A 15,104-nucleotide genomic window follows, 5' to 3' on the forward strand; every position below is an offset into this window, starting at 1 on the left:
TACCAGTTATTAAAACTATATTATCTTCAACACTTTTCATGTATTAACAAATTTTTAGCTGAATTTTCTTAATTAATGAATTATAAAATAATATTAAAACATACATTATTTAGAATTAGAATGAGTTTTCTATTTTTTATAAAAAATGGCAATGATGGAAGGATTATAAATTGCAGTCTTTCAGGAAAGGCCACTTGAATAGCATGAAAATCATTATCTTATCTTCACTTTTTTTTTTATTGTTCTATTTAATTTTGTAATATCTAACGAATTCGTCTGCATTACAATTATAGAAACAAATTTATACAATAAATTTGATATTTTTTATGTTTTTTGAAAGTAAAAAATTTTTTTATTTAATTCTAAAATGCCACGTTATTATTACCTATTACATATTTACAAAATGTTCTTATAAAGAGTCAACATTAATAATGTGAATTCTTTAAAAAAAATTGTCATAAAGAACATTTGTTTTTTATCAATTTGAACAAAGTACATTTTGTTTTACAAAGCATTGGCTCTAAAATGAACCATGAAATTTATCTTCGACAGGAAGAGTGTAATGTGAGAAAGTAAAAATTCTAAATCCTTCATAGTCAACTATTCATAATAATAAGAATAGGAGCAATGTCTCTCTTCGCTCTTGGCACAGCCACGCGAGTAATTTGTTTGATAATAAATTAAATTACTAGCATTAAGAATAAATTCATCAATAACGTGATGATGTAATATACATTATAAGAATACTAGCAATAATGATCATGATATTTTATAGCTAAAAAACAATTCATTCAATGCAATTGTAATGCAATTGTAACATAAGAAACGCTATATAGCCTTCTTTTAAAATTGAAATTATTTAGATAATTTGCTGATTACTCTGATCAAGGCACCATTTTCATCTTTTAGCCTCTGGTTTTCACATTTCAATTGGTCCATCACCTAAAAAAGAAGAATGTAGAACTATTTTGTGTCATTTAATTGTATTTTTTTTACTAAAAAAGAAAGAAAAAGTAAAAAAATAAAAATTAAAAGAAGAAATACAAAGGCAATGCCATTATAGAGTGGGTAAAATAATTGCACAAAATGAAAAAAAAAATTTAAACAAAAAAATGGAAAACAAGCAAATATTAAATAAAGTTTTTAAAATAATATAACAATTAGATATATTAAAATCAAAGGAATAATATAAATGGAATATAACAAGCAGGTATAATTTGAATGCTCTAAAAAAATCTTTCACATATAATAAAAATAAGATAATTATAAATTAAAAGATTGAAATATATTCCATTAATCTTTTAAAATCTTTTTTTGATATTTATTCATATATTTTTACTTTTATATAAAATAATATTATATTTTGAGATTAAATGCATAACTAGAACCAAAAATAATTATTGCATGTATAAAATAATTTCTAATATATACCCTAATATTTTGTACTTTTATATGTATATTATCTTTTATTTTGATTGCTTAAGTTAATTTTTTTTATTATATGTTTGGTTCACATTTTTAAATAACATTATTATGTTATTATATTTTATTATAAATTTCCAATAAATTATATATTTATAACATATATAATATAAGTATAGATTATTGACTTCTTTTTATCTTGTTTATTTAAGTTTTTCATGCATTTTATGAAATCAATCATTATAAAATTAAATAAATAAATAAAAGAGAATAAATAAAAAGTAATATATATGATATAAATTGGGCATTGAATTTGTGAGTATCAAACAATGCAGAATACAATAAAATATGATTTTACTTTAAACATGCTTTCTTAGAAAAAAGTGTAAAGTTATATGAATTTTTAAATATTGTTTTTAATTATTATATTACAAATTAAATAATAACTAAAAGTTATATAAAAATATAATAAAATAAAAAATATTTTTAACATTTTTATAAAAATCAGAATAGAATTTTGAAATAGTCTACATTCTATTATTATGAAAATTTCATATTTTATGAAAGATTTAATATTTTATAATAATTTATATATGATTAAATAATATTATAAAAAAAAATAGTTGTAATTTATTAATAAATTTTTTATTAAAATCTTTAATTTAATTTAATAATTTAATTTAATAATTTAATTTAATAAATTTAAAACTTAATTAAATTTTATATTAATAAGAATTTAAAATTTAAAAACAAAAGACAGACTGCGTTTTTCAATTTTGGAAAAATGTAATTATTTGTTTTTATAATTAATCTAATAATAACGAAATTTTTATAAATTTTATTAAACGACATTTTTGTAAAAATTTAAAAATACGAAATATATATAAAAATCAACGAAGAGATGCACATTATAAAATTGTAAGTATCATTAGTAAAATAGAGAAAAACGTAATTTTATATAATTGTAGCATAATATCTAGTAAAAAATTTATATAAGCTTTAAATTTTTGTATCATAAGCTGTTATAAAATCCTAGAATGAAACTATTTTAATAATCACAATTACGCGTAATGTATTTGGCGAAGCTGTATTGTAAGATAAGTCAGTGAGCGACATCGTTTCAAAATTTTAATATTGCGATCAGAATGTAAAAGTCGTAAGTAATCAATTAATTAATTAATGTTGTACGTGAAATACGATGTACACTGTTAACGCAGATGCTGTCATTATGTCCTTTACCTATTTAGTAGTATTGGTGAGTTTGGATACGACGCGGGTAAGTGCCCGATTTTCGGCTTTCAATCTCTCATTTTCAGCTTTGAGTTTTTGTAATTGCTGTAAACAGTGAAACAATTAGCCCAAAATTCGCTTGTTTTGTAAAAGTCCCATCAGACAATACTATTATATGTATTTTATCATTAATAATGTAATAATATCATTTTTAATTGTTGGCCAAATTTACATAATGTAATACATGATGTAAACCACACAAAATAATATAAATAATATAAATAAAAAAAGGAAAAAATACAAAGTGCCAAGTAAAATCAATCATATATTGCATAAATAATAAGCGTGATTATTTGATAAGAAGTACTAAAAATAAAAGCACCAAAAAATGCCAAATAAAGAAAAAAGCAATGCATTAAAAGCTGCTTGTACTTTCTGAATTTCTCTCAAATTAACCACTCCAGAAATGCTGGCACCTTCCTCTGTATTTGGTTATAACAATCAAAACGTAATTGTTTAAAAATTGTGACGTGCATTCTAACTAAGGAATATGTAATAAAAAATTTATAAAAAAATATAATCATATATAATAATTAAAAAGTTGAAATTGTTTTAAATATATATATAATTAGTATTTGTATATATACATGTATATATAATATATTTTATTTATGTATTTAGTATCTGATTATATATATATATATTAAAATTATATATATAATTTTTTTTTAATAATATACAAGATAGAAAGCACTAAAATATAAAATAAAAATCTTTAATTTTTACCTTTAATTCTTCTTCCATTTCTGAGAGTTTCCTTTCCATTGCTCTCCTTTCTCTTTTTTCAGCTTCAGATAGGACTGTTTTATTTTGAGCACTTTGTGCTTTATCCAATAAATTTCTAGTTTCTTTTAATTGTTCATCTGATCGCCTAAGCTTTTCTTTGAGTCTTTCATTTTCTGCTTGAGATTCTTCATACAATTTTTTATAATCTAGTTCGCCATTTTCAGAAGTAGTAGATTTTATTCTAACTGACATAGAAGGTGCTTCTGATGATAATGATGATATAGATCCTAATCTATTAGATCTTCCAGTACGATCGTTTCCACTCTGTGAAAAAAAAATAAAACAAAGGAAATGTATAAAAAATTAAAAATATTTTTTAATAAATTTATTTGTTAAAGATATAAAGAATATAATAATTTTGTAATTTAATTATATTCTCTTACAATATATCCTTCAGAACTGGCTAAACTTTGTAAACTAGAACTTCTAGATCCAATTTGAACATTTCGTTTTGTTTTCGTTTTATTAAAGCTTTCTGTTCTTTGCACTTGTGAATGATTATTTGAATTAAGATTTAAATAATTATAACTTGTAGAAGATGGTAAACGTAAAGAGTTTATATTTATTGGCAGAGTTATACTTCCGTATCCTGATGCTGTTCCACCATAAGTTGTATATGGATTTTGAAAATTTAAATTACTTGTAGAATTTGAATAAGGAATTTTTCTAAATGATTCATTACTTTTTATAGTTTTATTAAAAAAATTTGGTAATCCAATAGGATTTCCATTAATACCTAACAAACCAGAATAACTATTTTGATTTAAAGGAAATAATCCACTAATACTTCGTGATCTGTTTCCAAAAATTGAATTTCCATTTGCTGATGCTTGAGCTCTTAATCCTGCAGCTGTTGTTGGTTTTCCTTGTGATCTTTTTCTATAGGATGACATTGTTTATATAAAATGATTAAAATTACTTTAAAATTGAAATTAATCTATTTTTGTTTTTCTCAGATTAAAAATAACTTTTTTACATGTTATTTTTAAAAAAAGTTAAAAAATTTTAATGTGATATAATTTAATATTAAATTATTTTATCACAATATACTCAAATATGAAACGATCTAGTTGTAATGACAGTAGATATTTGACTGACGTAGATTGGGAGGAACTTAAGACATCAGCCAGTTTACTCTAAAGCATCAGTTTGGTATGCTATTTATAGGTCACATGTATAAACCTATACTAATATTAAGATTACGTGTTGGAATAAATATATTTGATGTTTTATACACATATGAAACACATATATATTTTTAAAATATTTTGTATGTTAAATAAATATTTATGAAACTCTAATTTTAAATAATTTTAATTAATATATAATTCTAATTATATTAATAATGTATCAAATTATATAAAAATATTTTAATAGATAATTATTTTTTAATATAAATTTTTTAAATAAAATATATTTATTCCAATATTGTATTATTTTATATATATATAAAGATGTTAAAATAATTTTAATAATTATAATATTTATGCAGTTATAAATTTTTTATTATATAATATATATTGTAAAATAAATTTACAAAATTCATTCCATTTTTTAGTATTAATACTATGCAAACAATAAATAAATTCCTTTTCATTTAAATGTCAAAGTGTTACAGTGTTTCAAATGTCAATAGAATATTTTTAGGCAGTACCAAGCCATGTTCATGATTAATTTTTTACTTTTCTTTTTTATTTTACTATTTTAAATCAATTTTTAAATATTATTACATATATTCAAACATTTAATTGTTAGTAATTGCAAATATTTATTTATTCTATATGAATTATGTAATTGTAATGTATTATTACAGAATATATATTATATATATTATATATTAAAATTTGTATATTAAAATTTACAAATAATAATATTTATATTGATGTAAAATTTCATAATATGAAAATATTCACAATATAATATTCATAAATATAATTTATAGATATAAGATAAAGAAATTGATATGTACAATTTATTCTTAATATGTGACCTAATGGATATAAGAGTATAAGAAATGGAAGACTATTTTTAACAAAGCATGCACGAATAGAGGTTAATCTACCCAGAAACTAACCCAAAAATAACACAAAGCTTCTGTGCCTCGTGAAATTGCGTTCATATTATAATAGTTATTTATAATGATTATTCTAATTAAAATATAAAAATAATGTAAATAATAGTTATTTTTAATAATTATTCTAATTAATTTAATAAATTTTAATTTTATTAATTAATATTTTTGTTTTAATGTAAAAATTTTTAAATTTAAATTTTATTTACAATTTTAAAAAAGTATGAAATAAAATTAATTTACAAACCTCATTGTGATTGATTTTAGATTCATCACAATCACCACCAGCAGTTAAGTCTTGCTTTTCAGGATCAATTTCCTAAAATTATTTAATAAATTATAGTAATTTATTAAAATTTAATAAATTGTTATGTAATAAGAATGAATTATCGTAAAATAGAGAATGAAATATGTTTGAAAATATATTATTTAAGAAATACTAATGATAAAATCAAATAATAATTTAATAATAAAAAAAAAATAATAAAAAATACTAACATCCATATCAACATGAACAACACCAGTAGATCTCCTTTTAGGTCTTCGTCTCCTTTGTATAACAGCTTGTGTAGCTTGTGCATTTCTACTATCATTTTCTTTATCTTGTTCTGAAAGATATCAGTAGAAGCAATGTACAATTTTTTTTTTCATATAAGTATATTAATACATGAGAATTTTAATTTATAATATACCTTTATCTGTGCATATACCTTTATCTTCAGATTGTTTTAACGATCGTCTAAGTGGTAATGTCACCGTTGTTTCTGCACTACTCGTTGCGATAGTTTCAATTGGAGCTGATGATGGTCTTGGTACATTAGAACCTGCAGAAGGTCTTCTCATATATGTAGCAGTATCTGGATTAGATAATGTAGTAGTTCTATTATTAGCATCTTCTAACTGAAACTAAATAATGAAATTTCTTTTAAAATTATATAAATATATTAATATAATATAAATATAACATAAATGATATTAAAATTTGATAATAAAAGTTGCATAAATCACAAACCTTGCTTCCATTATCCACTTTTAACCTCCAAGAAGGTCGTCTTTCAGGTAAATTAAGTTCTTCAGAAGGTTTATTTGTAGTTACAGTAGTAGGAGTTGCTGTTGTTATTGTAGCTGTAATTGAGGCTGTATTGCTGGTAGTGGTTGCAGACTGAGTTATTAAAAAAAAAAAAAAAAAAAAAGAAAAAAAAAGAAAAAAAAAAGAAAAAAAAAAGAGAAAAAAAAGGGAAAAAAAAAAGAAAAAATGAATAAAAAATTATAAAGCTTTTATTATTATTAGGAAGTTTAGTATTTCATAAGTATTGCAAATGTGTGAATTAAAATATACAATAGTGACAATATAAATAGAAACAGTTTTTAATTTATATTTATATAAAATAAATAAAAATTTTTATATTTTGGATTTATATATAATATATTATATATTTATTATTTATTATTTATATATTTATATAAATATATATGGTGCAGTTTAATTTTGTATTATTATATTTTAAATAAATAGAAATGAAATCTTTTATGATATATTAATTAATAAAATTAGTTGAATTAGAGAAAAGAATTTTTCTATTTATATATTCGCTATTGTACATATAATTTTTACAGTTTAAAATATTGGGTTAAAATATTGACATTCTTATAATAATGGATTTATAGACATATTTTAATGCTAAAATAATATTTTAATATAAATAAAGAGTTTTACCTGTGTAGAAGATATTGTGGAAGAAATTTCATTATTTTGTTGTTTCTTTTTTACTAATTGTTCTGCACTTTTAATTTCATCTAATGTTACTCCTTGAGTTGAACGTCGAGTTTCTCTTACTCTCTTTGCATGTGCTTTTCTCTGTGTTTCACTTTCCTCATCACGAACAGGAGGAACAAATGATCTACAGACAGAAATTTACATTATATTAATAATTTGTATTAATATTCATAATAAAATGTTTCATATTTTTATTTAAGAAAATAGAAAAGCATTAAATATTATGATAAATATAATTTACAAGCAACATTTAAAAATATTACACAAAATAATTATGCCTTTATTTTAACATAAAACATATTTTTATTATTGTTATTATTTATATCAATCACAATCATATGTAATATTTAAAAATTTAATATTTAAGAAATAAAAATATTATTTAATTATATTTATATTGCACAATAAAATATATTGAAGTATTCAAAACATGCCAAAATTTTTATAAAATTAAAAAATAATTTTCTGTCAATGTTGCACATATTTTTATTTTTTTTAATGCCCTTCATAATATTTCGTGCATTTGAAGTCATAACATTTGTGATAATATCAGTAAATTTGCTGAAGTAGGTTTCATAAAAAAAATATATGTGAAGCTACTTAGAAATAACTAACAAAATTAACTCGTTAATACGTTCGTCATTTTAGTGATAATATTTTTGAATTAAATTTATTATTTTTTGCTAGTAAAAATGAGGCAGTGGTTATTGGGACAAATAATATCTTAGGATAAATGTATGCAACTGAAAAAAATAATTATAATGTAAAGCAAATTTTCATGCCACTGCTAATAATTTAATGTTGTATATAGATATCATAGAATATGCAAAATCACACATTTCAAGAGAATCTTCCCAAGTCAAGTATTAAGTACCCACTTGAAGAAATTCTTGAAGATATTTCCTGGACTTAGCTTGCTCCCTCCTGGTGTAGTGGGAGTTCCAGGAACTGCTACTGAATTGTTTGTGGTTGTAGCTTCCACTGGTTGAACACTACTCAGCCATATTGACATTGCACGATGCAAATATGAATGTATAAACTTTGATTTTGTAAATATACTTTATACATGTATTTTAGTCCATAATAATAAAATTTTAAAATATTTCTATTTAAGTTTTTCTATATTTGTTAGATTCAATTATTGAATTTTTTAATTTTTATTTTGATTAAGATTTGAAAATTATAGAAAAATATTTTATAAATGGCAGTTTATTTTTCTATATTGATGCATAAATTTTAGAATAAATTTTTTCTCTTCTTAATATTTACCTGCGTATTTGATTAGTTGGAATAGGACTTGTAGTAGTTGTTGTTGTGGCAGTTGTAGTAGCTGTAGTTGTAGTTGGCAGTGTACTTGACACTATTGTTTTTGATGTAGATGTTGGTGAAAGTGTATTGCTTCCTTGTGGCAGTCTTGAGAGTTCCAAATTTAATTTTGCTTCTTTTCTTCTAAAGTCAAAACATAACAGTTGTTATGTTGCAGAAAAATACAATTTTACTTAAGCTACATTTTTATTTAAGCTGTGTATTTCATAAAACCAGAATAAAATTTAATACAACCATTTTTAAATTTTTTTCTGTGAAATACATATAATATTTTGTGATGTATATAAAAAGATGATTAATTGACATTGAAGCCAGGCAAAGCAAAAAAATAAAGCTTATTTCGTACATTAATATTTATAGTATATGAAAGAAATTTAATAAAATAAATAAAGAAGCTTTGAAAGCATTAATATAAATGATGTACGAAATATGCGCACCTGTGGGTTTCGCGTAGAGATGCAGAACGGGTCGTAGTATTGGTGTAAGTAGGAGTAGCTGCGTTGCAGCAATGGAGAGTAGGACAAGAAAACGCCTTGATTCGAGCTCGTAATGCCAAGTACTGCTCATAAAACCTGCATAACATGCATCATGCCATGCACACTACACTAATTTTCTATATGCATAAAGCTCAAAAGCTACTGCATTTATAATATTTAATGTAAATAAGTTTAATTTGTTAAATGCTTGCAAATTTTTCAATAAAAAATAAAATTATAAATGTACAAAATTATAAATAACAGTACTATAAAAAATCGTTATGTGTTAACGAAATTTATATAGTATAAAAAAATTGCAAAATCACAAATATTATATATTAAATATTATAACTCACTTTTCATCTGTTTCAAAACTATGTGTTCTTGTTAATACAACATCAGGTTCTGTATTAAGTTTATTTGACATGGTTGGTGACTTAATATTTTTATCTTTTTCTTCAAGTCCTATATATATATATATATAAGATAGATTATTAAATTAATTAATTATTTAAGGCTATGTTTAAAATATTTCTATAATATTTAGAACTTACTAGAAGATAAAGTGTGAGTTGTCTCTGTATTTTGTACCCTATTTCTAAAAGAACCAGATCGTCGCCAAGATGGTATAATTCCTTCTTCATTATCAGTCTGTTGTTTTGGAGGCATTATTGGAGCCTGAAAAGAATTATTCAAATTATAAAAATTGCTAAAAAAAGATATAATAAAAAATATTGACACAAATATTACCTGATTAGGAACTTTATTAGTATCAATAGTTGATGAAGTGTTACGTGATGATGTTTCCTCTCTGTTTGCTCTATTTTTCTTTTCTGCAAAATTAAATTAAAATTAATATAATGTAAAATATATTAATTTTATGTTTTTTTAACATCTTTTTAAAAAGGACATCAATAAAATATGCATCCATTTATTTCAGTGGAATATTGTTTTCAACAATCAATTTTTTTAGATAATATTTTTATCGTGAAAAGGAACAAAAGGAAACAAATGTATTTTATAATACATGCAATAAAATATAATTTTAAAAATATAAAAACAGTCTTACAGACAAAACTCACCATCATCTGTAAGACATGGAGAGTGGTTTGATTCGTTAGACTTATCAGATTGATTGGAGTAAGTGGAAGAATGTGAGTCTGAGCTAGTCTCAGATTCACCTTCACCATCACTCTCTTCCATATCTGTTTCACGTGTCGCTTCTGTCCATGCAGCATTGTTACAAGAAATACAAATTGCTGTTAAGGTAAGTAAAATAGACTTGCAAAACTGAATAATGCGTAATATATTCTTCATACGAAATTATTCCTACCTAGATTAGTATTTCTCAATTATTTATAAAAATAAATAGAACATATTTTTAAATTTTTCGTGAAAAAATTATTCATACAAAAAAAATATATTTATATTTCAATATAAAATGATTGAGAAATACTAAATTTATTTTTTTTAATTCAGAAAGTGCTCTAATATATTCTGTCATGTATTTTCTAATTGAAAAAAATTGTAAGTAACAAATAATTATGTATACATTTTTACTACATAATAATATTTATAGAATATTTAAATTTAGAAATTCATCACCATTTAGTAACAAAATTAAATAATTTATCAAAATATTTAAATATAGACATGCAAATTGACAAACCATATTAAACAAACCATATAACAAGTAATATAAAAAGAATAAAACATACCAACGTCGCTATTTGTTCCACTAGAATCTTCTTTATCAGATTGAATTTCTAATTCAACCTTTTTAACTTTATTTGGTGTTTCTTCTTCAAATGTTTCTACAGATTCTTGTGTGGTTATAGTATTTTCATTATTTGTTGATATACTATAACAAAATAATTAATACAGTAAAATAAGTAAATAATTTTTTTATAGTTATAATTTTTTTATAAATAAATTTATAAATATTAACTATTATGAAATATTTATAATACAAACCGTTTCTTTGGTACAGTTGATTGTTTTTTATTAATAATTTGTGGATGGTCTTTCATCCACAACTGTTGCTTTGCTTTTAATTCCTCCAGGGCTGATAATATATTTGTATCAGCAATATCAAATGCAGTTTGATCCTAACAATGTAAAGTTATGAAAGAGACAATTTTGGTTATTCATAAAAAAAAACAATTGTAATCTTACAGCATAATTCTTAATGTCCATATTACAAAAGTTTTCCACTAAAAGTTCACAAGCTTCTAATTGTCCCCAATGTGCTGCAGCATGTAAAGGTGTCCAACCATCAAAATCTTGAGCATTAACATCACATCTTGCTTGAAGTAATATTCTGTAATATTAGTGATAAACAAATAATAACTTTATTTGATCTTTTTCTGTTATTCATTTTTTTCTAACAATTTATTTTAATAGAATCTAAAGATTCTTACTCCATGACATCAATGTAACCTTTAGCAGCAGCAACATGAAGAGCAGTAGCTCCTGATTTAGGATGGATTGAATCCTTACCAGCTACTCCTGATTGCCATGCTCTGGCATCATTTAACATTGATCTTTCTTCTTCACTTCTAGCTTGATCACAATCTATACCTATAGACCACATAAATTATATATAAATTATAAAATATCTTTTTTATAATAATAAATATTTTTTTTTTTATAAAAGAATTCTAAATACAAACCAGCTTTACTTATATGTTGTTGCAGCATATCTTCCATTTCAACACTTTCAGCAATATCAAGAGCCAATTGACCATCATAATTAACTGCTGCCAAATTACATCCTTTTTCTATTAAATATCTGTAAATATTTCATTTTTTTATTTAAATAAGCTTTTTAAATTTATTATTTTATATAATTATTAAATATAAATATTAATTATATAATCAAAATAAAAATGATACTAACTTAGCAATAGATATAAATCCACAAGATGCAGTTGCATGCAATGGTGTCCATCCTTCATTATCTCCACAATTGATATCAGCTCCTTTTTCCACTAAAAATTCGACCATATCCAGATCATCATTGATACATGCCTATAATTGAAATATTGTGACTTTTTTTAGTTATATAAGATATAATTATAAAAATATCTTAAAGACAGTACTTATATATATGAGAACAAGATATAAAAAATTATATAAATGTCAATGATATAACTTTTAAAAATATATTAATAAATATTTTTAAGATTAACTTCATTTGCATTTATATTATTAAATAATGAAAAAAAATTTGTTTTATTGATAAACTTGATCTTTTATTGAACTTTTTTATTTTACTAATAAATTTAGTAATGCATATAAAATAAATATAATATTAATTTTAAATATAATATAAATTGTTTATTTATTTTATACTTTGAATGGACAAATGTAGTGTTATTTAAAAAATGATGTCACATGTAAATTAAAAAGGACATTATGTATCATAACATTTTAAGACAGAGGACATAGAATACAGATGCTGCAGTCTCTGACTTCTAACAGAGAACTATAAATAGCATTTGATGCCTGATGTATTTTCACATTCTATTTTCGCAAATCCATGAAATGCCTAAACTTCCTCTTACTATCACACTTAAATAATAGTAACAAATATAATATGTTTCATATAAAATAATTTTATTCTATATTTTCAGATAAGTCATTTTGATCAAAAAGATAAATAAAAAAATAAATTAGCGTTTTATAAATGATTTTATCTGAATTAGTAATTACATAACTATGATATAATTCATTCAATAAAACTTAAATTAAATTAAATTAAATTTAATTCAATAATAATAATAAACAAAAAATATAAAAATTTAAAAGATATATCTAATGATAATTTTATTTCTTATGAATATTATATTTGAATAAGAAAATATTTTTATTTAATAAAAATATAATAAAAGTAATTTTTAATTATATGATTTAAACTACTAAAAAAAGTTTAAATATATATTTTTAAATATATTAAAAAAAAATAATTTTTGAATGTTTAGATATTTTTAGACTTTTAATAAATTTTTCTAATTGCTCATATTTCTCTTTCAAATAAAATAATGTATAAAAATATTAACAGTTTATTAAGAGTTAATTAATATATTCTATTAATTTTTTTTAATTTATATATTTTTATATATCTTATATATCTTATATATCTTCAATTTAACTTTACAATTTAAATATTATTAAAACTCATATTATTAATAATTCAATAAGATAATATTCTAAAGTAAATTATTAATTAATAAAATATATTATAGATATTGTGTATGCATAAATATTGGAAATTTGTTTGAGCAATACAATATTTATATTAATAATTAAAAATAAAAGTATTTTAAAAAGAGATTTTGTTCAATTAGTCATGTATAGTTATATATATATATATATATAAATATTATTTAATTTATTTTTTACTTTGAAAATATAATTTCAATAAAAAATATTAATTTATAAGATATTCCTTATAATTTAAATAATTATATATAAAATAATTTAAATAAACAATTTTTAATAGTTTAAAATAATAAATAATAAATTTATGATATTAAATTTTATTCATAATTAATATTAACTTAAGAATTAAAGAAATGAAAGAAAATTTATTATTACATTTTAATTAATTTAAAACTGAAAAATAATTTAATAATTCTTATATTTATATAATTATAAATGTAAATTTTGATGAATATTAAATGAAACAAAAACAATTTTTACATATATATTTTTAAGATAAAATAAAAGATTATTATACTTGTTTTCAAGATATAATTTATTATAATTCGATATAATAAACGTGTATGAATAATTTTGCTCATTTTTGAAATTCATTCGCTGTATATATAAACAATAATCACGTAAGAGTGGGGGTAAACAGTTTTGTTGACTGTTATCAGAGGGAGTAGTTGTATGGCTTGAATTGCGAGAGATAGCGGAAGCAAGCATTTTGTGGCGAAAGCTGCATGTTTTCCTATTATTAAATGACATTGTAAATATAAAAGAAAAATTTATGGATTACATTTAAATTAGATAGCTGGAGCATGTGGCCATCTTGCAATAAAAATTATAATTAAGGAGAACAACATGACGAGAAAACAAAATTGGAATTCAATCAAGTTTGTTGTCGTGGATATATATACCGAAAAAATCATGCATAATAAATGGATAATAAATATAAATAAAAGTAAAGAAGAAGAATCAAGGAATTTTACTTGATGTAATGCTGTAAGACCGTCAACATTTCCGGTGTTGATATCCGCCCCCTTTTGAAGTAAACGTACGACCTCCTCCTTGTCGCCTGCCGCGCATGCTGCCAGAAACACACAATCCGCAGAGAATTTAATCTTCCGTGCAATCTGACGTGGTTGAGTCGGTTCGCGATTTGTTTCGGACTGTTCCCAGCGTTTGAGCTGTTCAGCCCTTTTAAATAGGGCTGAACTCGAACGACTCTCGAGAGACATTACCCGAAAACACGCACGACTGCACTTAAGAACCTTATAACCACTTCGCACAGTCTCTTCTCTTTCTTTCTCTTCTTCCACTCTCTCTCTTCTCTACGTTTTTAGATTTTAACTTCGCCGAGGCCACTTCACTTCAGTTCACTTTGCGTGATTCGACACGCTGAAACGATCGTTTCTCACTTTTTACCTCCATATACAACTTAATCGCGGATCGCGTGTTTTTCTAGAAAAAAAAATATACGTTAAAATTCGTTCTGACGGAGTATGAAGGGAGCGGTCGGTCGCCTTCACCAGACTCAGTTACAGGACGGCTAGATTCGCGTGCTCTTTGCTATTCTTGGCCGTCCCGTATCGTATGAGCTGTATGGAAACTAACGAAACAACCTGTAGTATAGCCAACATTTTATGCTCTTATGTTTCTAGTGACTAATTGTTTTATATGTTTATCATGTTTTGTATCTGTTTTATCATGACTATTTCAAATAGTATATTAAAAATAGCAACCTTAA

General features: G+C 22.6%; 1 protein-coding gene across 11 annotated transcripts; it reads right to left on the bottom strand.

The window, feature by feature from the left end:
* Positions 1 to 183: 183 nt before the first annotated feature.
* LOC726541 (protein phosphatase 1 regulatory subunit 12A) lies at positions 184 to 15,025 on the bottom strand. Of its 11 annotated transcripts, none has more exons than XM_026439447.1 (22): positions 14,347 to 15,025; positions 12,048 to 12,178; positions 11,821 to 11,939; positions 11,569 to 11,728; positions 11,324 to 11,468; positions 11,123 to 11,256; positions 10,867 to 11,009; positions 10,231 to 10,371; positions 9,899 to 9,981; positions 9,703 to 9,826; positions 9,505 to 9,613; positions 9,110 to 9,244; positions 8,616 to 8,795; positions 8,225 to 8,338; positions 7,287 to 7,470; positions 6,582 to 6,731; positions 6,280 to 6,475; positions 6,068 to 6,177; positions 5,816 to 5,888; positions 3,882 to 4,372; positions 3,439 to 3,762; positions 184 to 942 (listed from the first exon to the last, which is right to left on the bottom strand). In XM_026439447.1, exons 1-22 carry the CDS (start codon positions 14,593 to 14,595, stop codon positions 856 to 858), a joined length of 3,582 nt encoding a protein of 1,193 aa, XP_026295232.1. In that variant the 5' UTR covers positions 14,596 to 15,025; the 3' UTR covers positions 184 to 855. The 11 variants fall into 11 exon arrangements, with proteins under 11 accessions (XP_026295232.1, XP_026295203.1, XP_026295216.1 ...); XM_026439418.1 differs by lacking the exon at positions 3,882 to 4,372 and adding an exon at positions 2,662 to 2,757 and having other exon boundaries at positions 5,817 to 5,888; positions 6,262 to 6,475; positions 10,231 to 10,407; positions 14,347 to 15,001; XM_026439431.1 differs by lacking the exon at positions 3,882 to 4,372 and adding an exon at positions 2,662 to 2,757 and having other exon boundaries at positions 5,817 to 5,888; positions 6,262 to 6,475; positions 14,347 to 14,997.
* Positions 15,026 to 15,104: the final 79 nt, after the last annotated feature.

Source organism: Apis mellifera, linkage group LG1, assembly GCF_003254395.2.
Source record: "Apis mellifera strain DH4 linkage group LG1, Amel_HAv3.1, whole genome shotgun sequence".
NCBI lineage: Eukaryota > Metazoa > Arthropoda > Insecta > Hymenoptera > Apidae > Apis > Apis mellifera.

Bases quoted from the DNA above. Each gene is read 5' to 3' on its own strand.
- LOC726541 (XM_026439447.1), bottom strand. From the start codon at position 14,595: ATGTCTCTCGAGAGTCGTTCGAGTTCAGCCCTATTTAAAAGGGCTGAA. The intron at 9,982-10,230 runs GTGAGTTTTGTC...TTAATTTTGCAG, and splicing joins TCCATGTCTTACAGATGATG to AAAAGAAAAATAGAGCAAAC. The intron at 3,763-3,881 runs GTAAGAGAATAT...TTTTTTTCACAG, and splicing joins CCAGTTCTGAAGGATATATT to AGTGGAAACGATCGTACTGG.